Source organism: Pollicipes pollicipes, unplaced genomic scaffold (assembly GCF_011947565.3).
Source record: "Pollicipes pollicipes isolate AB1234 unplaced genomic scaffold, Ppol_2.1 Scaffold_3447;HRSCAF=4054_pilon_pilon_pilon, whole genome shotgun sequence".
NCBI classification, from domain to species: domain Eukaryota; kingdom Metazoa; phylum Arthropoda; class Thecostraca; order Pollicipedomorpha; family Pollicipedidae; genus Pollicipes; species Pollicipes pollicipes.
This window is the reverse complement of record NW_023596297.1, coordinates 9,575,575-9,601,523: the sequence shown is the minus strand read 5'-3', so window position 1 is coordinate 9,601,523 and position 25,949 is coordinate 9,575,575. Positions and strand designations below refer to the sequence as shown.

General features: G+C 55.0%; 1 protein-coding gene across 1 annotated transcript in view; it reads left to right on the top strand.

The window, feature by feature from the left end:
- The window catches only part of LOC119091591 (zinc finger protein jing-like), a 10,058-nt gene extending 6,131 nt beyond the window's left edge, over positions 1-3,927 (top strand). The window contains exons 2-6 of the mRNA XM_037214399.1: positions 9-122; positions 1,659-1,785; positions 2,329-2,453; positions 3,232-3,299; positions 3,591-3,927. Coding sequence (XP_037070294.1) covers positions 9-122; positions 1,659-1,785; positions 2,329-2,453; positions 3,232-3,299; positions 3,591-3,738 — 582 coding nt within the window. The 3' untranslated portion in view covers positions 3,739-3,927. The remainder of the gene's footprint in view (positions 1-8; positions 123-1,658; positions 1,786-2,328; positions 2,454-3,231; positions 3,300-3,590) is intronic.
- Positions 3,928-25,949: the final 22,022 nt, after the last annotated feature.

The following is a 25,949-nucleotide window of genomic DNA, read 5'->3' as shown; positions in this document are numbered from 1 at the left end:
GCTGCAAGGTGTTCGACCGGCCCGGCTCGGCCGCCTGGCTGGAGCGGCACGTGCTCACGCACGGCGGCAGCAAGCCGTTCCGCTGTATAGTCGACGGCTGCTCGCAGCGGTTCTCCTCGCAGGTGAGACCACGTGCGGCGCTGAAGTGATGGATGCTTGCAGGAGGAGCTTGTATCGCTCTTGCGCGCACGGCTATTGTTGGAAGATTGTTGTCGACGTGTGGAATTGAATGCTAATGTCTAATTGTAGCCTTTCGTGCTGGATTCATGCCAGTAGGAAACCCAACGGCCAAGAACTTGCTCCCGACATTTTAATATGGAGGTTGCTCGTCTAAGCGAAGTGTTACATAAGTCAAACCTGCTCGTTCTACGTAGTCGTTCGATTGCAAAGCCCTTTCCGTTCACGACAGCTGGGTTCCCAGCATGCAGTTATCGCACGGTCATGACTCGCGTTGCCAGGTGCGCGCGATATCACATGATTTCGCAGATTATGTCGGCTCTGCTGGGACCCTTCTCTATTGCTCCGGCCGGGCACCTGGAACCCAGACGCAATTAAATGGACGGCGCGGTCATCGCCCGACACATTACACATGTCGAGCGGCCCCTCCTCGCCGCTCGGACGGCTTTGTTGCCCGAGAGCCACCGCGTTCGACGCACGCGCCGCGTCCCGCGCGGAGACGAGTCGCGGCGGCGCAGCACGTATGCGGCGCCGGGGGCTCGTCGAGCCGCCTCCTCCCCCCCCCCCCCCTCCCCCTGGAGACGTCCGTCGGTCGCCCACATACACACACCGGGCCGGTCGTCGCCGCCTTCACGCGAAACAAAATGCAAAGGTCAGCCGCAAGGAATGTCGCTATTTTGAGTCGGCGGCGACCTCACGAACGAATCCGCTTACGAGCGCGCGTCACGGGAGCCGAGCCGAGCCGTCGGCGCCGACGCGCGCGCGCGGCGCCGCGGCGGGCCTCGTGCGGCAGTTCGCGCCGGCGGCGGCGGGCGCCGCACCGCTGTGCGCCGCCGCGCCCGGGCCTGCACTCACACACTCGGCGTGCAGAGCTCCGGCTGGCAACGGGCCGGCGGCGGCGTGACGTCACGGCGTCTGGGCGGCCGCCAGACGGCCCCGGCGGCCGGCCGCGCCGGGGCAATGCACGGCCGCCGCCGCCGGCCGGCGCGCCGCAGTGTGAGGTCGCGCTCGGCGGCAGACGGTGCAGCATCGCGGCCGCCGGGAGCGGACGTGACGCCGTCGCGGCGCGCGCCGCCGCCGTCACGGAGACCGGAGCCGCCTCGGACTAGCGTCTGCGGTGACGTCAGTGTCGTCTTCCGCCGGAGCACCCGCTGACCCGTGATTAAGCGGGCCGCAAGGAGCCTCGCTCGCAGGGCCTGCGGGTGGCGGTGACGCCCGCGGCGGCGCGCGCCTGACTCAGGCGGCCGGCGCCGGCGTCACCGGTGAGCTCAGCGCCCCGTCACCGGTTCCCTGACGCATCGTGCGGCGCCGGCTCGCGCCTGACCGTAGAAGGAGAGCCGGGCACGAACGGTGCGTGGTCCACTATAAAGATGATGTGGCCGCGAGCCCGCGTCAGTCCGCTCCGGGCGGCGTCCGGCGCCGCGGCTCGGCCGCCGCCGCTGCCGCCGCCGTCCTGCTGATGACGCCTCCTCGGCCCGCAGTCGGTGTTGGAGCGGCACGTCAACGGCCACTTCAACCCGACGCCGCCGGTGAAGCGGCCCGACGCGTCGACCAAGTTGTCACGGCGCAGCAGCCGGCGCGCTATCCAGGAGGAGCACCCCTACTCGGGTAAGTGAGAGGCCGGCGGTGACCCGCAGTGACGCCGTCAGGACCGGCGGCCGGCGCGTGTCCGCCGGGTTTGGGGCGGACGCAAGACGGGCTGTGCCCGCGCAGAGCGCCGGCCGCCGTGGCTTGCCTCAGTACCCTGCTGGATCGGCTCGACGCCTGGTGCCCCGTGCACAGTGTCTGACGCTGAGGTGTTGGCGGGGGGCTTTATCGGGCGGCCCGTCTGTTGTGGTCGGGGTGGGGGTGGGGGGGGGGACTCTGAGGCTCTGAGCCCCGGCCGGTGTGACCCCTGCCGGGTGGCACTAGTCGGCCTGGGCCCGGAGCGGCCAGCAGCGCCAGGGTGAAGCCCAACGGGGGGAGCGGTTCGTGTCGAGCCCGCTCTCGCCTTGCGTCGTATCGGGTCACGCAGCAGCTGTGTTCGAGGTGGCGAGAGGGCAGCGTATGATCGGGCCCCATTGGCGCGCTTCCTCGGAGGTGGACGATACGATGGCTCCTCGTCCGCCAGCCGCCCCCGCCGCTCGTCTGACGTCGCCCCTGTGCCCGCAGCGCGCATCTTCGACTTCTGCGACGCGACCGTGATGGAGCGGCTGCGGTACCAGCTGGTGCGCGTGGACGGAGCGCTGGAGCGGCTGGCGCCCGTCTCGGGCCGCGGCCTCCAGCTCTCAGCTCAGGTGAGCGCCGCCCGGCGATAAGCCCGCTCCGCCGACCGTATTGGACAGCGATAAGCGGTCCTGTGGCTCAGGCGCAGCTCATATTGGCCGCCTGATTAGCTGAGGCTATCGAGCGGCAATCACTGGAATCCGCTGTGATGATGGCTAGTCGGTCATACTGAGGTCAGGGAAGCCTGGCGCGCGAATGATAAGCGAGTCTGGGGTGTTTGTTACGGCGGCGGAAAGTTCGGGAGCATGCTTAGCACCTGACATGTCGGCATTCTTTTGTAATAGTCCCTGTGGCTAAATTCGTGACGTCTCTGGTGCATTAGTCCACTTTTATCTGCATACCTGCGTGACGTCAGTATTTCGCGCTGAAGGAATTCCCTGACCTTTTTAAGTTGCACGTTGGCTGGCATGGGCGGAACATGTGGCACGATAGGCGTGACAGGGATTTCATCAGTTTGCGTTGAACTTGCCTCGATTCTAATGTTCCGTGAAATGGCCTCAATTCTGATATTCCCTGATTTAAGGACGTCCGCCTTGGCACTTTTGCCACATCAGCTTTTCATAGCACGCCCCGCTGGCGGATGCCGCGTCATGCTGGTCACGCACATCCTCGGTTTTGGCGCGCCCCTACCACGCCGGTCCTGGCGCCCGCGACAGCCGTGGCGCCCGACACTGGAGGCCGGCGGTTCGGGGCCGCCGGGCCGGTGGTCGGAGCCGGAGACCGGACTGCCGATCTGTGGTCAGATCTGTGGTTCAGGTGGCGTTGTGTGACGCGGCGCCTCCCTCCCAGGTGATCGCTCGCAGAACGTGCGCAGACAACAAGCCCGAGCTGCTCGTGCGCTGGAAGCCGGCGGACATGTGAGTGATGCCGCGGGCGGGGCCGGGCACGCAGACGAAGGCTCCTCACTGCAGATTTTGTCCAGGAAGGCGGCAAAACGAGTTTGTTGGTTGAGTTTAATAGTTTGCGGTTTTCGTCTTACTGGAGTATGTTTTTTTGGTGGGGGGGGGGGGGATTCGGGATGAGGCGTTGAGCGCTCTTTCCGATTGAAACGCGTTCGTATTTTGTCGCCACTTCGTCTCGATCCCTGCTGTCACCCGTGTGTCCCCTGTCGCCGTGTGCTGGTGTTGACGCCGCTGCGCGCCCCGCAGAGTCGATGACGAGTGGATGCCGGCGCACGCGTTCCGGCCGACGCGGCACGTGCCGTGCTGCCAGCTGCCGGCGGCGGCGGCGCAGCGCGTGGCCAACGCCGTGGGCGGGCCGCCGGCGCGCCACCGGCGCAAGGGCCGGCCGGCGTAGCGCGCCGCCGCCGGCCGCCGGCCGCCAACGTTCCTACCGCGCCTGCTGCGCCGCTGGACCGCCGGACCGCCGGACCACGGGACCACCGGGTCATCGGACCACCGGGTCGCCGGACCGTCGGACCATTGGACCACTGGACCACCGGGTTAACGGGCCGTCGGACCATTGGACCATTGGACCACTAGACCACTGGACCCGCCGGACCATCGGACCAACGGGCCACCGGACCACCGGACCATCGGACCACCGGACCACCGGGACCGCCGGACCACCGGACCGCCGGGCCACTGCTCAGGGCAGCTCCTCGTCGTGTCGGCAGCGAGTCTCCAGTACAAATTGTTCTAATGTTGATGCGTGTATGTCGTAGTGGGGTAAGGAAGGGCGGCCCGAACGGGGCGCCCCCAGGCGGCGCAGTTTCGGCTGCGCGCCGCCAGGGGCGCCGACTAGAAGTCGGGTTGAAGAGACCAGCGATACCACTGCCAGTAGTTAGCTCGGTCGGCTTGGACCAGGACCCATTCCGACCCCCGCTCCAGTTTTGCAGTTTTGTACATACCTGTACTCCTGTGCGTGATGTTTGTGTAGTACAAGACGTATCACTGCCCCGCACACTGCCAATGCCCACTAGTGCCATCTAGCCGATTTGTGCCGCGTCAGCTGTCGATCTCGCGCGCCGCGCGGCGGGCGGCCGGCCGGCCGCGGCGGCCCGCGCGCCCGCCGCCGGCCGCCGTACTCACTTTCCAGCCGATCTCGTTTTAGCGCGCCCGCACGGACGGCTTCATCCACACAGACACGCGGCGCTCCGGGTCGCGCCGGCCTCTGCCCGACCCTGGCGTTGTTAGTGTAACCGCGCGTGGCCTCACGGTGACGAACAGGGCGCTCTGAGGAGCCGCAACGGCGGGTGTCAAAGGCTCGCATCTAGATGCTCGGTTTGTCCCTGCGTCATCGTCGGACGTCGTAGCGGACGTCGTGGCGCCTGTGGTGCATTCGTTTTCAAAGTAACAAAGGGCAAAATTTTTTCGTTTGCTTTGGTCATGTTCCTTTCATTGATGAAGATTGCCTCAAACCGTTTGTTTCATGATTGGTTTCGTGTTGCTCATTGGTAGTGGCGGAGGCGATCACCGATCTCTCCATGGCGAGTCTGGTATGCATACACTGCCAGGGCCATGCATACTCGCGAGTCCTCGCGGTGTTGTGCATTTTTCCGTGCGGTTCTGTGCGCTCATATTGGATCGCACAACACTAGCATTCGTGGACCGTTCGACGTAACTCATTATGGGCTGCATAATGCAACAACTTTGGAAACATGCTCACTTCTTCCACGATCATTTGCCGACCATCGACGACATGGTCTCGACACCGTGATGTTCGCGTCGCGTCTACCCAAATCTGATCAAACCTCAGCGCGTCGGCGTGCTGCGAGCGGGCGCGTTACTATCGACATACAGCGGACGGCGGCGCCCCACTGCGTGCCTCTCCGTCGCCACCGCGTGTTCAGCGTGGTGTCCGTGTTCGTTGTGCGGCACTGCACAGCCGACAGTGCGGCCTCACGCCCGTAGGTGGCCGGTGTGTCTGTAAGTGTGACTTAGAGGCTATGACGTCTGTGCGGCGAGCGTAAGGTCACAGGGCAGGCTTCCTGTGGTCATCACTATGTTCTCGTCCGAGGAGCGCCCATGACGTGCACCTTGATTATCGATAACTTAAGACAAATGAATCGTTATGTCGTGTTTCACTTGGTCCAGTCTCTCACTATGGCGGCCGCCACGCGCGATTTGCTCATGTGCGTGTGGTTCGTGTGCGTAGACGGTTATTTATTCACGATTGCGTGCCGCCTTGTTTTGTCGTAAGAGCTGTTCCGTTGTCGACGGCAGCAGCCTGGCAGCCGCACCCCTGCGGCCGGTGGCTCCCGCGCCGCGCCGTTGCTGCCGACCTCATCGTGCCGTTCATTGCTCAGCGGTCGGGGCGTGACCCGTTTGTCACGTCTCGACGTCCTTACTGTAGAGTGTGAGCCCCTGTCAGTGCACGCGCACTTATCATAGCCGTGTGGCTGTTGGTTGTTTGTGCGCGTAAATGTACGTGTGGTCGTGCGGATGTGTATATATGCCGGAGGCAAACTGGAAACGTGTACTTATGTGGTTCATATGTTGTCCATACTTGGGCACCCTGAGAAGTGATCCTCTCGTTTTTAATAAAGCGGTTTGTATTGATATGGTGTGTTACTGGTCGGCAACAGACATGATATACGTCGCTTCATGATTCCAATGTGGATGTAAATCATTCTTCATATACTCACGGGAGTTAGAAATCATTCGTAATATCTTTATGTATTATTCTAGTCTTCATATATTCACGGGAGTTAGAAATCGTCCTTTAAGTCTTCACATAGATAAGACGGTAGTATTAGCCTTATTCCTCGGAAAAACCAGGAGAACAGAGCTATAATTAGACTGCTATTTCGGCAACATGCCTTTATCGAAACATTAGCTGAAGTTTATTGTTTGTCTACTGAGGTCTACTTCCGCTATCGTTTCGGTAAAGGCATGTTGCCGAAATATCAACCTAACTATATCTCAATTCTCCTGTTTTTTCCGAGGAATAAGGCTAATACTGCTGTCTCATCTATGTGAATAATGTTCCTCGTTAATGCACTGAACAGCTTGATATCTTCACGGAAGTTCGCTGAGTGTGCGAAGCGCGAGCTCGAGTGATGGTGTCGGTCAGGAGACACAGTGTCTTACATAGGGTCTTACGTCGGCAAGAGGCCCCGAGTAGGTCAGGATTCGTGTCTGAGGGAGCCCAAAGGGCGTCGTAGGAACAAAAGTCAAGGGTCCCATTTCACCCGGACCCTCCTCCCCACTCGTAGTGCCTCGACCTGAAGAACTCCATGTCAGCCCGAGCCCAGTAGACCCATTTCCCCAGCAGGAACAAGGCCTGGACTCGCGATTTTCACTGGAATGGGTCTCTGACACAATTAGGGGCCCCAGTATCGGTCAGCGGCTCGTGATGCCTCACAGCAGTCCTGTCTCAGCAAGTGGTCCCAAGTCGGCCAGGAGGCGTGTCTGAGTGACCCCGAAAAGGGGCCCGAGTGGACTCTCGAGACTTGCGAAACACGGACGGAGCTGCCCCGGCTCGCCGTCTGATGGGTCTTCTGCGGGGACACGCATTCCATGCACGGTGGCGCCACCTACCGGTCATCTCGCTCCACCCGAGACTATCTTCTCCAGCCAGCCTGGAGCCGCCACCCGCTCGGGAGTGGGGCGATGCCACTCCAGTCCTCACGGCTTAACTGGCGCTCTTTTGCACATTCCCTGATGCGGATAACCGACCGTTTCTGTTCGGAGCTGGCGTTGAAGCAAGGTCGACCTCACAGCCATCCAGCTGGGGCTGATCGAGGTCGACTGGAGCCCGGTTTTCACCAGCGGACATCCGGGTCAGCTGACTGAGTACCTGGTGCACCACGCTCTTGCCGTGTTAGACGACATCGAGCCACCGATGCAACGAAGCAGGTCATATCCAAGCGCAGTGCTGCACTGGCCTCGGGCGATAATGAACGCTACAGGGAGCTGAGTAGACTGACAACATCAGCCATCCGTCGCGATGGTCGTGAGGATATCCGCAGGAAAATCTGAGAGGTAGGGCCAACCAGTTTGTATAAATGTATGCGGCCGAACATCGCTGGCAAGGGAGGCGGGCCCGAACACATCTTTAGAGGTCGACCCGAACATTATGAACAGGTGCTTGGCGCGGATTGGAAGTCAAACAGCGGCTGCTGTGATGGCTGCCAGAGCTGAAACAACTACACCGGACCTGCCATCACTTCCAACCCGAGTATGTTCTGAGCAATTTAGAGTGCAGCCAGTGCCGCTTGAGAACATGCATTCTGTTATCCTTAATATGAGTAACTCAAATTCTTGTGGTGATACCGGTCTCCCTCTGTATGCCATAAAACGTTGTGTTTACTTACGTTGCCACGTCATTCTCGCCATCTTGAACGCCGGCCTGAACACCGGTATAGTTCTTGATGCTTGGAAAATGTCTTGAGTTAAATTATTTGCAAGTCGACATTATTTTTATCTGAACCTTTCAACTTTAGAGCGATCTCGATTGTGCCCAGTTGTGCCAAAATAGTTCAACGAGTCGTTTACGAGCAACTGTAAAGCTTTTTCGATGCCCCGCCACCCTCTTTCGCCTAGTCACAACACGGATTTCGTAAACACCACTCAACCGAAACAGCATTGACGACCGTAAGTGATATTGCGCTACGTGCTATGGATATGGCGCGAATCCTCATTGCTTGTGCTGCTGGATCTGTACAAATGTTTCGTTGCGGTGAATCGTGATAAAGTTCTTGCAAGCTATTTCTTCATGGCGTTGACCCTAACTGGTCGAAGGCCATCCTCAGAGCCACAGGCAGAAAGAAGCATTCACCTGTAAACACTTCAGACCTCTCACATCACGGCCGCTTGAAAATCCAATAGAGGTGTACCAGGGCAGCGCCCTCGGCCCGTTGTTGCAGTCACTTTTTTCCTCGGTTGACATGTGGAAGGCGGTGTCCGTGATGTCCGATACGCGAACGATACGCAAATGGTCGTAAGCTTGGGGCAGCATGCTCTTACACTGAGTGCCGGCAAAACCCAGCTTATCGTCATCGGCAGCCAGCAAATAATGCAGTACTCGCCGCCCGTATCAGCCACGTGGAGACAGCGTGGTTGAGGACAGCGACACGGCACTTAACCTTGGATTGACCTTCGACCGATCGCTCACCTTCTCGACGCATATTGCCAGCATGAAAGGACGTTGCAAAGGGCTGCTTGTGGCCCTGTCCCACATAGGGCATAGTCTTTCCAGCGAACATGTAGGAACAATAGTGCACAGTTTGCCCAAGTCCATAGTTCGCTACTGCATGTTTGTGTGCGACAGCGCAAACCGGTCAAACCTAAAAACAGGTCCAGTCAATCCTAATTTGTGCGCGAGAGTAATGTCAGGTCGCCAGAAGTTCGATCATATTTCCGACGCGATAAACCAAAACCCAGCCCTGAACGTGGGATGGCTGGCACATTGCCACAACGTAACCTTTCTTCATAAACTCAGCACAGCGGGGCAACCATCAGCATTGGCAAATATACTCAACACAAACATCGACACGACAAGGAGACGCACCCGCCAGTCACACGACATTGGGCTGCCTTTGGCGCGTCAGAACATTGGCAAACGGCAGTTCATATATCGGGCTCTGGTCGACTGTCACCCCCTGGCACACTACGTGAGGGCTCTTAGCCACTCATGCTTTGCTGCCACACGTAAACGAGAGTTTCTACATGCTATTAGGACGTGAGCACACGTTTGTGATGGAAGTACCATAAGTATGCCTTTTGAATGGATGAGCGTTCTGTAACCTGGAATGGTGTAAGATATGACAGCACAGTAATAGCCAAGCGTGTATTTTATATGTTTGTAGAATGCATGATGCATTGGAATGTACTCCAACGAAAAAACATACATGCAATGGGTATGCACCGGACTTTTTTGGGCGTATACACACCACCCCTGGAGCTGGTGCCGTTACTGATGTAGCACGGTCCACCCCACTCGCCCTTTTAAAAGGGCACATAAGTACCCACGCCGTGCGCTCCCCATCATGACAACATGCCGCCGTTTTTCTTGAGCTATGAAAACCATCTTGCTTGGCTTAGGCACTGGCGTTTCCATGCTAGCTTGGCCGTCTACATTGAACGTTACAGTATAAGTCATGCGGGTGCATCGAAGCTGAGTGCCGGCGTGGCGTCCCGCCCCACTGTTACGTCCTGGCGGGCGCGGGCCGCAGGGACGTGTCCTCAAGATAAATTCAGCGAGACCTTCTTTGATTGAATGGATTTGTGGTCTACGATCTAACACTAAGCAGTGGTTGTGCCGTGAACCCTGACGAAGTTCCTTCGTGTTTGTGTTTTCGTGTATTTATGTTCCGTTGACAGCCATGTCAACAAAGCCCAAAATGGGCTTTCCATGAAGGCGCAATGGTATTAAACCTGGGAGGTACCTGGATGATTTACATTGGGACGTCCACCAGCCACCGGCGGGTTGGGATGGAGTTCTTGCTCTGTCCGTGACGCGGCAGTTGATATTAGTTACTGGAAAGGTGATAAGTGAGAGCTCGCTGTCCCATCGTCTCAGCGCCGTGATGTCCAACACCAGCTACGGTGTGGTGGGACGTGTTTGCTGTGGGACGGTGTGTAGGCGCAGTGGACTATACGTATACGTATGGCGGGACGGTATGGCGACAGTGACTGCTGGCTGTGCCTGATGCGCCTAACTCTCTTAGCAACGCGGTGAGTGATGCTTCTAACTCTCTTAGCAGCGCAGTGACTGATGCGCCTAAGTCTCTTAGCAGCGCAGCAACTGATGCGCATAACTCTTGTAGCAGCGTGGTGACTGATGCGCCTAAATGTCTTAGCAACGCGGTGCCTGATATGTCTAACAATCCTCGCAGCGCGGTGACTGATGTGTGTAACTATCTTAGCGGTGCGGTGCCTGATATGTCCAATAAGGCGCGTCATCGAGGGAGGTAATCTCTTGGAATCAACTGAGACAAAGTGTTTCCTTTACACATGAATGAATAATACATTTTCAGGCCTGTTGCACCGTACCAATATTGGTATTTGTCAGTCGAGAGGAACTTTTTCTCTCCGGGCAAAGAAAATCGTCTTCGTTACTAGCGCCATCTATTATACATGGTGGCGTCATCTATGGACGAGCCTCTTTCCTTTTTCCATACTACTGACACCTGATGGATTAAATGTTTTTAATTTGATTTTAAGTGGCCGTCAGTTAAGTATCGACCATATATCAAGAAGGATGTCAATGAAAAATTTCTTAACAGATAATGAGCTCTCTTTTTATGAAAACATTTGTGATTGGTAATATACCAAAATGTGCAGTTATCAAAATGTTTCAGCAGACAGGAGAAAGTTGAAGTTTGCAAGTGTTTACACATCATTGTGATAATGATTTGCAGTTTATGTGATTGCCGTATGGGCTACAAGGGGGTATAAGTTTGGTTTCCCGGTATTCAAACGTTCCTTTCGGGTAACTACTTGGATAAGCACGCCGAAGCTTACGCGGTCACGTACAAAAACATTTAATGATAGGTCACCCCGCGCCCCTGTCCCACTAACGACTGCCGACTAAGGGGAAGCCTTATCTTACATCAGATGGCTAAGCGAATCAAGCAAGAATCCCACTAATACCGTCTCCAAGACCGTGGCGGCGAAAATCAGTGAGCTGCAGACGAACGAAGGGATCCCCGTTCATGATATAAATGCGTCACAAATGTTACCAAGAGAGATTGCTATAAACCATACGAAGCTATCAGCAAAATACCCCCCAAAAAAGAGGAAAGAGAAGGACAGAACAGCGTCGCTATTGCGAGGTTCAATAAGCTTCTCGATATCGCAAAATGTAAGTGCGAGTCCCAGCGCAGCTGCAAATGCTCAGCTGCCTACAGAGTGCCGGAAGAAGAGATTGTTTTCTTAAAAGACCAACGCATGCACCGGAGGCTTTCCCTGGGGACGTATGACCGGGATGCGATTGTGGCTAGGTAGGCTTGCGAGATCCGGAGGATGGCCGGACAACTCCAGAAGCGTCCTAGCTCAACCGCCAGTGGGGCGGTGTCTGCTGCTAAACCTGAGTCGCCTCCCCCGCTGGCTGCTGAGCCCATGCTGCCTGCTGAGCCAGCGTTGGCTGCTAGTGTTGAATTCGAGCCTGCTCCGGGACCGAGTGGTCTCAGCACTGGCGAGTCAGCCGAGAGTGCGAAATCTGGTACGACGTCGCGCATGGGAGAAAGTGGCGACGACGCCGATTTCTTTGTTCCGGATGAGGCCGCTGTCACTGCAATTCGTAACTTTAACGATCTCACCAACACCGCTCTTGCGGTTGACGCTAGTGTCTCAGACCGGGCGGCTGCTGCCATCATCAACGCTTTCCAACGTGACAGCAGAGGTGGACTGGCTGCTTCAGACGTCGTAGATCGTAAGAAGATCTGGCGCACAAGAGACAGAGCGAGAAAAGAGATGGCGCGTCAAAATGCGGAATCAATCTACGAGTCAGGTTTGACTAGCCTCTACTTCGATGGCCGCAAAGACAGGACCTGCATGACACATAGCCACGCGAATGCCGTCGAAGAACACGTGGTTGTTATCGCTGAGCCAGGCAGCCGCTACGTGACTCACTTCACGCCCAAGTCCGGCCGCACCCTGCGCTTACTCAAAGTGCTTCAGTCCGTGAGCCAGCAGTTTGACGGTCACGTCAAGGTCCTCGGCTGCGACGGCACGGCCGTCAACACAGGGACGACAGGTGGAGTGTGCCGGCTGTTTGAGCTGGTCACTGAGTCGCCCCTGCACTGGCTCATCTGCCAGCTGCACGGTAATGAGCTGAATTCACGTCATCTGCTGCTGAGCCTGGACGGCACGACTGCGGGACCGAAATCTTTTTCTTGACCCACCGGCAAGATCTGCGCCGGAGAGGTCTGGAAAAAGAGGCATCGTGGCATTCAACCCTGTCCCAGGGCATGTGCCAAACCTGCCGGTCGACCTGGTCCAGCAGCTGAGCACCGCCCAGCAGCTGCTGTACCTGCTGGCCTCAGGCGTACAAAACGACTCCGTCCGGACCGCGACAGCGCGGCGGCGAATCGGACCACTGGACTATGCTAGGTAAATGTGAAAGCACGGTGTCTTCTAATTCCGGACATTTTTAACTGCATTTGCGAGGAATATTGTGCATATTGACAGGACAGTAATAATAATCTTATTCCACGCACAATATCGAAAATAATGGAGAAATAGATACATTTCTATTTCGGCGGGACATCTTTGCGCAAACCAAACTATGTTATTAGTACTGTCGCCAAACAAAACCAACGCTATTAGTACTGCCTTGTCTTCGACTTCATAACAATAAATATTCATGCTTTCTCACGCATCATTTAGCATTTCGTGTACTTGTCGTTAAGCACTTACTCATTGCCATGCGTTGTGCCATAGTATGTCGTATCATTTACTCGTTGGTTCATGCTTACGAGTATACTTGCTGATAAGTGTTGCCGTTGCGTTAAGATTGAAATGATTGTCGTGTGACCTAGTGCTCAGCTCGGGAAAAATTGTTTTAACTGCCCTTGTTCTTTTGTTTTCAGATGGTTGACACTGGCCGCTCGCCTGCTCCGAGTTTACATCTCCACCAAGATTTTCAACAGGGCTCTCAAGGACCTCGTCCAGTACATGGTTGGCCACTATGTGCCGGTATGGTTCTCCATTCGACAGAACAGCAGCTGTGACGTGGGCTCACGCAGCCTGTTCCGAAGCATCGCGCTGCTCCGCGAGCTGCCGCAGCGCACACGGACCACGGTGCGGTCAGCCATCCAGCGCAACGGGTACTGGGCCCATCCGGAACAGCTGCTGCTGGCCATGGTGGCGGACGAGGACCGTGTGATCCGCGAACAGGCGGTTCAAACCATCAGCGCCGCTTGTGAGCAGCAAACTGAGGGGCCCAGGATCTTCGCCATCCCAACGATCAACTTCGAGGTCGTGAGCTACACGGAGCTGATCTCTTGGCGCGAACCAGTCACGCAACCCCCACTCCTATGAGACCTCAGCGACGGCGAGCTGCGAAACATGCCGCACGCCCCATTGCCCATCCCGCCTTGTCCGGCTCATACCCAGGCGGTGGAGAGGGCCGTGCGCACCGTCACCGAGGCATGTTCGGCGGTGATGGAAGAAGAGGCGCGGCATAGCCTCATCACGGCCAAACTCATTCACCGACATATGCTCCCCACTGTCAACCCTAAGAAGGATCTGTTCTGAGGGTAGGCAGGTAATTATTAACTGATCACATCCTCGGAGGTGTTATACTCCCGTTTCAACTTAAAGCTACTTTACAATCCGTCAAATTCATATTTATCTTAATGCCGAAATTGGGCCAATTGCAAATTGCAAATGTGTGCATGAATACAACATATTTGTTTCACGTTTAAGCCATTTCGTGACTATTGTGCTTTCATCACAGCCCCCCTGAATGTGTCTGCTGCAGGTGGTCATAGCAGCAAGTCCCAGTACGGCAGCACCGCCACCGCATCATTTCATCCGCCCGCTGCGCAGATGCAGACAGTCTTTCGAGAGGAGAGACCAAGGGGCGCACCGCTGGGCCAGCACTCAGCGCTCCTACAAGCAGCACGTACTGTGTCTCTGCCTTCGGGTTCAGCAGCACGACGGCAGGAACGTTTAAGATGCGCAGCCCGCAGGACGGAGACGGCACCGCCGCAGGTCAACCAGCCTGGCAGGGGCTAGTGCAGCAGTGCCCGGGCACGCGCCGCAGGGCAGACTGGGGCCAGCGCCGTACTGCCGAGAACATCTGCGGCTCGGGCTGGAGCTTCAGCAATAGAGCAGCCCGGTCGTGACGGTACTTTTTCTATTGTGCGAACTCCGCCAACACGCGTTATGGGTTTCCGATTTCTCAGCAGCTGCTGTTTTACCCAGTGCATCGAACACGCAGGCTCGGTCAGGAGCAAGATGTGTGCTCGGTTATCCTAACCCCTCTCCACGCCCGTGGTGCAGACTGCAGACATTGGTTTTTGAAGTTTACACCAGGTAATTTATTCTGAGTCATATGCTATGGATGGTTTTGTTTACAGCACATTGGCCGTCTTAGAGAAATGGAAGTCAAAAAGCAGTATTAACAAACGAGCTCGTACAAGTTCATACTTCACAACACATTAGGTTTCCAACATATGGCCATCGAGTGACCAATATCTGAACCTCATATTGGACCTTAGAATGGCACATTTTCGCACGTATCGCTGTGAGACGCGCTCAGAGGTATCGTTCCCATACGCGAAGTTGCCTTGCCGCACACGGCTTGGTGTTACCTGCAGAGGCCTTCGCCGGTCAGCATTGGTGACTGCAACGCCGGGCGCCGGTTTACGATATTTCGATCGGCTCGCGCTTTACTTGTAGAAGTTTTGGGAAGACATTTTGGGAGGATATTTTGCTATGCTGTGCACTTTTGGACTCGAGCACCAAGGAATTTCTTTGCCTCACTTGGTTTTGTTACTGATGGCACACCCTAGCGTCCAACTCTCCTCGCAGCGCGGTGTTTAATGTGTGTAACTCTTTTAGCAGCGCGATGCCTAATGCTTCCAACTGTCGCAGCAGCGCACTGCATGATAAGTCCAACTCTCCTGGCAGCGCAAGGCCTGACGCGCATAACTCTCATAGCAGCGCGGTGCCTGACGCCTCTAACTCTCGCAGCAGCGTGGTGCCTGATGCTTCTAATTCCCTAGCAGTGCGGGGCCGGTGTGTCTAACTCACCGAGCAGCTTAACTTGGGTTTTCCAACCGCTCCAAACATCTGCCCAAACACCCGGCATCTCCGACGTCGGATTATACATCTTCAGAGGAAAACGCGCAAACACAAACGGGGCACACCCTTCCAGGCGGATTTGGTGCCACGCATCACTGCCGGGACAAAGCTCACCTCCGCCAAAACACGTCTCAAGAGTGACAGCGTTGGCACACGACGACGCCGGTCCGACGGCAGGGCGGCCTGCGCCGGCATCGGCCGCGGCTGGTCGCAGCTGTCAGCCAGCGCGGCCCTCCCGCCGGCATCGGCCGCGGCTGGTCGCAGCTGTCAGCCAGCGCGGCCCTCCCGCCGGCATCGGCCGCGGCTGGTCGCAGCTGTCAGCCAGCGCGGCCCTCCCGCCGGCATCGGCCGCGGCTGGTCGCAGCTGTCAGCCAGCGCGGCCCCCCCGCTGGCATCGGCCGCGGCTGGTCGCAGCTGTCAGCCAGCGCGGCCCTCCCGCCGGCATCGGCCGCGGCTGGTCGCAGCTGTCAGCCAGCGCGGCCCTCCCGCCGGCATCGGCCGCGGCTGGTCGCAGCTGTCAGCCAGCGCGGCCCTCCCGCCGGCATCGGCCGCGGCTGGTCGCAGCTGTCAGCCAGCGCGGCCCCCCCGCTGGCATCGGCCGCGGCTGGTCGCAGCTGTCAGCCAGCGCGGCCCTCCCGCCGGCATCGGCCGCGGCTGGTCGCAGCTGTCAGCCAGCGCGGCCCCCCCGCTGGCATCAGACCGGTTCCGGTCCCCGACCACTGCCCGGAGGTGACACGTGTTGGCGGGAGCACGCAGCGCGTATAAGAGGGCACGGGCCAGCGGCCGGACCAGACGCACGCCGCCAGCTCTTATCGCCGACTCGACAGCATGCTGCAGCTCCTGGTTCTGGCGCTGGTCGCTGGCCAGCTGGCCACTGCCCAGCACGTGCACAGCTATCAGAAGTTCCCCGTCAACCAAGGTGAGCTGCCGGCCGTCGGGTAGTAGTGTTTGAGTGATGGTGACTTAAGTGGTGCTTACACGCGATGCTGGGCTTTCTTGTCACTGCGCCAAGCAGCTCCCTTTTGTCCCGCTCTATAAGCTGCGTTGACAGGTTCTGAGTATTGTTTTCGGCTGCCTGTGTGGATTTGACTAGGAAATATAAAGTGCTGCCGCCGCTACATCTCTCTGCATCTCCGCACAACTGTACTCCGCTCCACAAACGCTTAGCAGGGCTTTAATCGCTTTCGCGTCGGAAGTTGCGGCTGGCGGACAGTGTTTAGCATGCGGCATTACATGCTCCAGCTGTACATCCGCCCTGTTGCACGCATCAGCCGTTATGCTTAAATTCCCGCGGCGCCCGTGCTCACTTGTAAAAGGCCGTGTCCCTCGCGAGCCCCTGAGTCCGCCCTGATATTGGGCTGCTGCGTGTGGTGAGGATTCACAGCGGTGGTGGCTGCCCCCGACCCCCACATTATTGCCCGTCGCTGACCTCTCTGGGAATATAATGTAATATATACCACTTGCCACCCTATCGACAATACCGCGATGATCATAGTACTGTCCGATCACCCACGGTTCTCGATCTCTGGTGACTCTGAAACTGGTCAATGCTCAATCACATACTGCGGTTATCATAGAAAAGAAGCTCTGACCCAGCCAAGCCAACGATACATTCGCACGACGTGGTTGTTTTGGAGTCATGTGCCATGGCGTAAGCGTCTTTTTAACGGACAGTGGAGGATTCTTTTGGCTTGTGACAGGTTGTGCTGATCGGCTCTAGCTGAGCGCGCTGGATGCGATGCACGCATGTTCTATGCCATACGCTGAGTGTTGTTTTTTAACATGTCTCGCCCTTTGTCAGTGACACAGCACAGAATGGTCGCCTGATATTGGTGGTTTTTTATCGCAAAACGCAATACAGTACAGCTCAGAAGATTTTCTAGGTGGCCAGAATAAAGGTCTTTCAAATGCAAGTAATCCACATGTCGATTAACTATAGGCATTTTATAGTCAAGGTACCATCAGTCAAATGCCGGTGTCTCATAAGTTTCATGGTCCGATGGACCTGTCTCAGTTGGTGAATGCGATGTAGGGTACGCTATGTCCACGGCCTCATGGTCAAAATGATCAAGTGAAACCGGCCCAGTCAATGGGAGTCAGTGGTGTCTCTCTTGTCCTCCCAAACAAGGCCAGACCTGACTGTCCCACCCATCCCATGCCCTCCCAAACAAGATCAGACCTGAGTCCCACCCATCCTATTCCCTCCCAAACAAGACCAGACCTGACTGTCTCACCCATCCCATTCCCTCCCAAACAAGACCAGACATGACTGTCCCACCCATCCCATGTCCTCCCAAACAAGACCAGACCTGACTGTTCCACCTATCCCATTCCCTTCCAAACAAGACCGGACGCGACTGTCCCACCGTGCACCCGATGTGTCCGGTCAGACCTGGCTCGGGAGTCCTGACGTTATGGGCTCGACCAATCAGCGAGAGGCCTGAATGCGGCTGGACCAGTGAGCGGCGGATCCTGGTGCAGGTCGGCCAACCAGCAGGCGAGTCAGGCTCGGCTCGACTCATCGACGGGAGCATGACGCGAAACCTCGGCATCCGCACATCCAATCCCATGGCCAGTCCAACATTTGGTGGCCTTTTTGTGCCGCTGATGGCAATCATACGTTATTGTGCGCCTGGTATGATTGTGACGAGACCATATACTTGCAGGCCATGAGACCGAGTGCTACGATGCACAGGTCGGAAAATACTACGCCGTCGGCGAGTCGTGGGCTACAACAACCAACGCCTGCAAAAAGAGCCGATGCATCAAGGAAGGCAACAATATCTACATCGACCGAGTTTCGTAAGTGTGGGCTCTGCCGACGCTCTTACAATATACAGCATTGTATAACAGGGGCAGTTAACAAATAACCCGCAGTTCTCCGTGGTCATTATTTGCCCATGTGTGCAGAATATCTCCAGACAGAGTGCGTGAGCTGGAGGGCTGCGTGCTGACGATTTTAAACAAATCAGACTAGTGTCGATTGAGAAGCTTTGGAACATGCGAGGTTAAACAGTTACCGGAGTAAATAGTCGGAAGTAAATGAAGTAAATGAAAAAGCGTAAATAGAACTATGTGACTAATATGTAAGAATAAAACTAAATAAATCAACGAGTAAACCGAAGTAAATAGTATAATCAATACACGACACGGCATATATGTATGGAGAAATGTATGCATATGAATAGTATGGAGAAATGAGCCGTGAAGCCCCGAAGACATCGCCGTACACTTTAGATATTTTAGAGCATCGCGATCGAGATTTGTGACTTGTTTGTGACGTGACGTCACCATCCGCACCTTGCACCACCATCGCCTCCAGCTGATTGCCCGGCTCGTTCTGGACTATCTGTAGCTGTGTGCTTACCACGCTAGAGTGTGACACTGAGGTGAAGCATGACAGTCCATCTGAGCCGGGACACCGTCCACTTCGGTCGTGCTGCAGCCGCCGGTGCGCAATTACACAATAGTTTGACACAAGGATTGAGACAAGGTATTGGTTTCATGGAGGATTACGGCTGCTATGCATCGCGGCATCACGACATAGAGATCAGTGTACCCGACGGGAGCGATAGCTCCAGCTATCACTTCACACGCGTGCTCACACAATTGTAATCCCGTGGCCTCGTCATGTGACCGCAACAACCGCTGTCAGGTGTGATCCCGTGAAGGAGGTGGTGGAGCTGCTGAAGAAGCACGACCCCACCTGGCTGTGTCGCGAGGCGGCCGGCGATCGGCGGAAGCCGCTGCCCGGCTGCTGCCCCCAGGCGCTCTGCAAGAAGCGCACGGACAGGGGACTCGTGCGCATCCCCAAGAGCGAGTATCCGGAGTTCCCGGAGAAGATCTCGATTGAGTAGTGCGTGCGGGAGCAGCCGGAGCCCGGCGGTGCGGTGACCGTCTCGCTGCGAAGCCGCCTCGTGCGCTGGAGACTGAGCACAGTACGCTAACAACTGTCGCCCGCGGTACAGTACGCTAATAATTGTGGTACAGTCTCTGACATTGTGCCGGCGGTGCTCCGTGGACTTACTCGAAAATGAGATGATTACGCTTTGAGACATTTGCGATGCCGTCCCATACTTCCTGCGTAATTGGTGCTGTGCGTGGTACTTGATGACCGCGAATTGTTAGATTCGGAAACAAAAAATGAAACGGAATATATTCCGTCTATTGATCTTCACAACATTAAGTGAAAGGGAGCTGAGTGTCTATTCATGATGTTCAACTTTGCTAGCTGACTTCGCAGCATACAAGACATTTTAGATGATGGTGGCGAACTCGAACCTGTGAAGGCTTCTGCCGTAAAATATCTTGAAACATCGATTATCTTTTGAGGATATTTAACGGCAGAAATGTTTACCAGGTGAGAGTTCGCCGCCTTCAATAAAAAATATCGCCGCTGATGAAACCATTTTGACATGGCTTTCAGTGGTTTATTTTCATGAGCTGTTTGCAAAATATATCTAAATAGACAGCAAGGAATGTTTTGATGACCCACCCACCTTCGACTGCGGGCTTGTGGTCAGTTGCCGCCAGTCCGCACGCGGAGCGAGCGATCTCGCCGTCGTCGGCGCGGTCTGGGAGGGGTGACGTAGCGCGCGCTGGCCGACTACCGCGTCAGTAAACCCTGCGTGGGACAATCAACTCTTCAACGATCAAAGCCTAACCTTTCCAAACTGCCTCATAATCTAACTGAGCTGCATCTATGTGTCTCGCACGCACCCAGCGAGATGCGGCAGCGCCCGACTGCCCCCACCCGGTCACAGGACGCGGAGGACAGTCAGCTGTACGGGCTGAGCCGGCCGGCTGCCGGCAGACCGCCTAATGGCTGTGGTGGTGACGTGGCTCTGATGCGTGACTCGTTTGATGCCATGACGAAGAAAAAGCAGCTCATACTAGTAACGATTTAAAGGCATCTGGGCATGGAGCTATTTGGACAGTTGTACAACGCGCCGAAGCGAAACAGGAGGCCAAGATGTATACATGGTTGCTCGTCGCACATCTTCAGTTCTTTCTCAATACCGAATGACACCTAAACACGGTGGAGGGGTAATGACCAAGATGTTGCATGCAAATCAAAACCATTGTCGTTTATAGCCGAAAGCAATCAGTACATGTGCGCTAATCTCCTGTTCTTAGTATGTCTTAAGATTTGTATTGTCATCCATTGCCTGAAATGAGTTCCAACTTCCAACAAGCTGGTAAGGGCCCCGGGGGCAACGGGGCTCTCAGGTCTGCCGGAAGGGAAAACCAATGCAGATGCATCGAATATGGGAGGCAGCAGAACAAGATAACCGGTTCTAAGAAGGGTCCAAAAATAAAAGCGCGCTCAGCTGATGTTTGGAAAGGTTTGTTGGTACAGAAGGGGCTCCGATAGCTGTCTAAAAGTCCGACACTTAATGTATCATAAACGACAGTTTTGCGGGTGGTTTAGGGCTTATGTCTAGGTCCAACAGCCTATCAAAAAACATAAGGGTTTCAAAAGCCTAGGAAAAGACGTTCAGTCATTACGGATGGCGCCACAGACTGAGCTGGCGTTAAAGTCACGTTGGCAGACTTTTGTACGCTTAGCAGCCTCGTTGTTCACGCCTTTGACAGAATCATACTTTTGCGATCACTGACCATACCACCATGTACTTTTCGGTAAGAAGTAGCCTGCTATTTGACAGGCTTTGCCTTCAAGGGAGTGTTCCACATTTGCATGGGGACTTTGAACGGAAACAACCATTTTGAAGATCATTCCGTGCAGTTCACAGCCCCGCCCTTCTTAAGATCTAAGCGCCTCCAGAACTGAGCTACACGTCCGCAAAACTGTGCAGACTTTTCCGTGCAGGCTATTCCGAGGTCACCCAAGTGTCCGTGATGCCATAATACCGCCATTCAAATTCTGCCATTCCAGAGGCCAAGCGGCGATCAAGGCCAAGAAAAATATATTGTCGGGTCGTTAATGCTGGCGCTCGTAAGCACAATTTCCAGATATAGCGGCCGTTAATCGGCTCTCAACTAATGTTGTGTAACGTACGATGGCGTAGTAAAAAAATGACGTTTTGGGGAGCACATTCACTATTTAGAGAAATTGTGCTGTCCAGAGCAGACTTTTTCACGTAAAAGTATATCGATAATTATAAGTGATCTCATTTCATCAAACCAGGTGCTGGCTTCAATTTTCTTTTATGTGGAATACTCCCTTTAATAGAATACCCCCTTTAATACATTTACAGTATCGTCACGCAAAATTTTGATGAGGTCGCCGTTGTCTGCAATATTACAAACATGACACAATGTACCTCCCCCCCGAGTCGACAGCTAGGAAAACTCAAAATTGTGAAATACGTAAGTGATGAAGAGCACGAACCGAACCAGTTTCAGATCCTAACAACGCATGGTCACAACGACACGATGCCTACATCATAAGACGAACGGGAGAGCTGACAATCATATTGGTAGAGGAACGGGTCGACATGTGCAACCAGGACATCCACGATCGCAAACCATGTATCGTTGTTTTACCAATCCACCATGAATATTATATGAATAATAATATAATATGAATACGTCCACCAAACCAGCCATTAATATTCTGGGATTGGTGACAGACCCCGCAATCACAGAACATAATAACGCCGTGAAGCCAACTGATGTGTGTGTGTGTGTGTGTGTGTGTGTGTGTGTGTGTGTGTGTGTGTGTGTGTGTGTGTGCGTGTGTGTGTGTGTGCGTGTGCGTGTGCGTGTGTGTGTGTGTGTGTGTGTGTGTGTATGTGTGTGTGTGTGTGTGTGTGTGTGTGTGTGTGTGTGTGTGTGTGTGTGTGTGCGTGTGTGTATGTGTGTGTGTGTGTATGTGTGTGTGTGTGTGTAGTGCGTGCGTGCGTGCGTGCGTGCGTGCAAAACGCCCAGCGAGCGGGACTATCTCCGATTCAGAGCATCCCGATAATTGACCAGGAAACGGCCAATGACGCCTGTTGGAGGCTTCTTCTTGATCACCAGACGCTGGGGTCAGAGTAAAAGTCCTGACTTCATCATCTCCGCCCTGGCCACCTAGCTCCTTTATATCGTAAGATAACAGGCCCTTCGAAAACGGGATCTTCTTGGAGACAGCATGACTCTTCTTACTACTTATTCGCGTGGCTGCCAGCCTACGCAAGCTGGGTGCGTTGTTCAACCTACTCGTTTATCACACAACGCGCAAGGATGACGTCTGAAATATTCTACCTACTGCCTCATTTTTTGTAGGTTGCACTGTGCACGTCGGTGGCACAATCTTCCCTGAGAGCTAGTGCCAGGCGGTGCCGCAGTTGGTATTACCAAGTGAGGTGCCGTCCCGTCTGCAGTACGCCGCCTGGCACCAGCTGTCCGAGACCTCGTGTCATGCGATGTAACAAGCGGTGTTAACAGGTGAGGTGCCGTCCCGCTTGCAGTGCGCCGGCTGGCACCAGCTCTCCGAGGCCTCGTGTCACGCGATGTAACAAGCGGTGTTAACAGGTGAGGCGCCGTCCCGTCTGCAGTGCGCCGGCTGGCACCAGCTCTCCGAGACCTCGTGCCATGCGATGTAACAAGCGGTGTTAAGGGTGAGGCGCCGTCCCGCTTGCAGTGCGCCGGCTGGCACCAGCTCTCCGAGACCTCGTGCCATGCGATGTAACAAGCGGTGTTAAGGTGAGGCGCCGTCCCGCCTGCAGTGCGCCGGCTGGCACCAGCTCTCCGAGACCTCGTGCCATGCGATGCAACAAGCGGTGTTAAGGTGAGGCGCCGTCCCGTCTGCAGTGCGCCGGCTGGCACCAGCTCTCCGAGACCTCGTGCCATGCGATGTAACAAGCGGTGTTAACAGGTGAGGTGCCGTCCCGCTTGCAGTGCGCCGGCTGGCACCAGCTCTCCGAGGCCTCGTGTCACGCGATGTAACAAGCGGTGTTAACAGGTGAGGCGCCGTCCCGTCTGCAGTGCGCCGGCTGGCACCAGCTCTCCGAGGCCTCGTGTCACGCGATGTAACAAGCGGTGTTAACAGGTGAGGCGCCGTCCCGTCTGCAGTGCGCCGGCTGGCACCAGCTCTCCGAGACCTCGTGCCATGCGATGTAACAAGCGGTGTTAAGGGTGAGGCGCCGTCCCGCTTGCAGTGCGCCGGCTGGCACCAGCTCTCCGAGACCTCGTGCCATGCGATGTAACAAGCGGTGTTAAGGTGAGGCGCCGTCCCGTCTGCAGTGCGCCGGCTGGCACCAGCTCTCCGAGACCTCGTGCCATGCGATGTAACAAGCGGTGTTAACAGGTGAGGCGCCGTCCCGCTTGCAGTGCGCCGGCTGGCACCAGCTCTCCGAGACCTCGTGCCATGCGATGTAACAAGCGGTGTTAAGGTGAGGCGCCGTCCCGCTTGCAGTGCGCCGGCTGGCACCAGCTCTCCGAGACCTCGTGCCATGCGATGTAACAAGCGGTGTTAAGGTGAGGCGCCGTCCCGCTTGCAGTGCGCCGGCTTGAAGCCAAGTCTGGGGAAGCGAATCTGTTTCAAGAAACAGATCCTTTCCCTGGGTATGTTGTGTCTGGCGACGGCCAAAGATCCGAGAGTCTCGGTACGTTTTTAGGCAATGATGTCAGATAAACGGAACCGTGGAAGATAATAGCGTGGAAGCAACTGCATGGGGATACTTGTGTGCATATCTGGAAAACATTCAGCGCGCCTGAGTGACAAATGTTCCAGGAACCGGCGGGTGTCGTATTTTTCCGCTTGCCTTCCAGATCTCATACATTAGGACCTAAATCAAGAAGTGAGGCCATGCCAAACTATCGAGCTATTCAAGCGCGTACCTCTGTCGATGGTCACCAATGTCCGCCACGCCCCCCCGCTGAAAAAATTCCGTCCCCAAATGCAGCTGCGCAACACAACACGAAGCACGAGCTCGGATGTGCTCAGGAGCCCGTTAAACGCCAGTGCCGTAATGAACTGGTTAAATTACTCGTCGACGGATTAACGCTTTCTTTGACGTAGAAAGCGATTAACGAAATCATTAACTTCTGGAGAATTCCGTCGGTTGGCGTTGAGGCTGTTAGCTTATGTTGAGCCCTAAAAATGTTCTTTACAAATGAACTCTTTTCGCCAAATTTTTGATTGGATTTGGAGCGGTATGCTTTTTATAGGTGATGGGCGTGGCCTTCTTAGTGTGAGGGTTTAAGGATATGAGCTATGGGAAATGATGGTGGATCCTGACATGCTTCATGACGACGCGCACGTGTTTGATTTGGCTGCTTCCTAGCACCTCCCGGGCGAAATCTTGGGTACGTTGCGTGGGTTAGTCTCATTGAAGATAATCAAACTACATGACTGTATCATAAGCAGGAGCGCACGAACACAGTAACACACGGGTGCACGTGCCCGTCCTTACCCAATTATGGCATGGAAAGTTATGTCTATGTGCATAATGCATGTATGTATGCATTTTGCATGTGTATGTAAAGGTACGTGTAAAAGTATGCACAAATATGTGTAAAGATAAATACGAATATATGTAAAGATTTATATGACATATGCTGGCAATACTGGCAGTCAAAAATGCCAGATAGACACCTGAAAATAAGAAAACGACCCGTAAAAACTGTGTGCGCCAGCGGCGCACTATACTCGGTTTTCAACGAAAATTTTTGAGTTGTGCCTCCTCATCCCGATGTGAAACACTGCACACTCTCTTCATCGTAGTTGCGTAAACGAGCTTTAGTTCTTCAATGCTATCTTAAATTCTTCGCGTAGAAATGATGCTTAATTTCAAGATATGTCATCAAACTAGAAGGTCCCCAGTTCTCATTTCGTGCTTTGCCATAATGAACCAGTCGTGTTAGCAGATGCATTCGTTCAGTTTTTACTTTATTGGTACTTTTCAAACTTATGGCTTCTGACCATGGGCGTCGACACATATTTTTGGTTGTTGAGGACGGTGACGGGATGACCCGTGGGCGACCTAGGTAGGATCCTTACTCCGGGAGTCTACCTAGGTCGCATATGCCTCCCAAACGTTGAGGATATTTTGTCCCGAAGTGTATAACTCCCACTGCTTTGCGTGCTCCGCCATTGCTGTGTTTCGTAAATGGCAGTGAAAACAAGCACTTTTTCCGGTGGGGTGTTCTGGTGTGGGTAGGTGTGTTGTTCCAAGCGGGATTCCAGTGGGATCAACTGGACGAGAGCATCCCAACGAAGCATCACCAGGGTGCTCCTTGGCAAGGGGTAGTGTAAAAAGGAAAGGCAATTGAGGTTATGAAAGCTACATCATATCTGAAAGTCAGGACGAATCATTGGAAGAGGCTCCTAGTGATTCATCCTGAGCGGTTCTTCGATGTCTTCAGCATTGAGGTTGTGTTATTTGGAAAGAGGGTATCAATATGGGAGGGGGAGGGGTACAGCCTCATGAAAGAGGTACGAAAATGTGACCGCAACAATAAAAAGGCTTGAGCATCTCCGTATTTTGATTGATGGTTTGGAAATGCCAAAAGTTCAGATCCAGGTCTAAGCCCGCAGGTCCAGGTGTATAGAAAACACCCACTTTGATCAGTATGATCAATCAGCCGATCTTCTCAACGCAAATCAGGCCAACTGCAACCGCATAGCATTCACCAGTTTATGTCACAGATACATTTAAGAAAGCGGACGTGAGAATAGTACGTGCCACCGGCGGTGGCGGACGAAACCTTTCTTCAAGAAGTCAGGAAGGCACTACTGGCTGCCTTTCTATTTGTGACGGTTATAAGAAAACCACAGGCGTAAAAACCTTCCCATAACCTCTCCCTCTCTCTCTCTCTCTCTCTCTCTCTCTCTCTCTCTCTCTCTCTCTCTCTCTCTCTCTC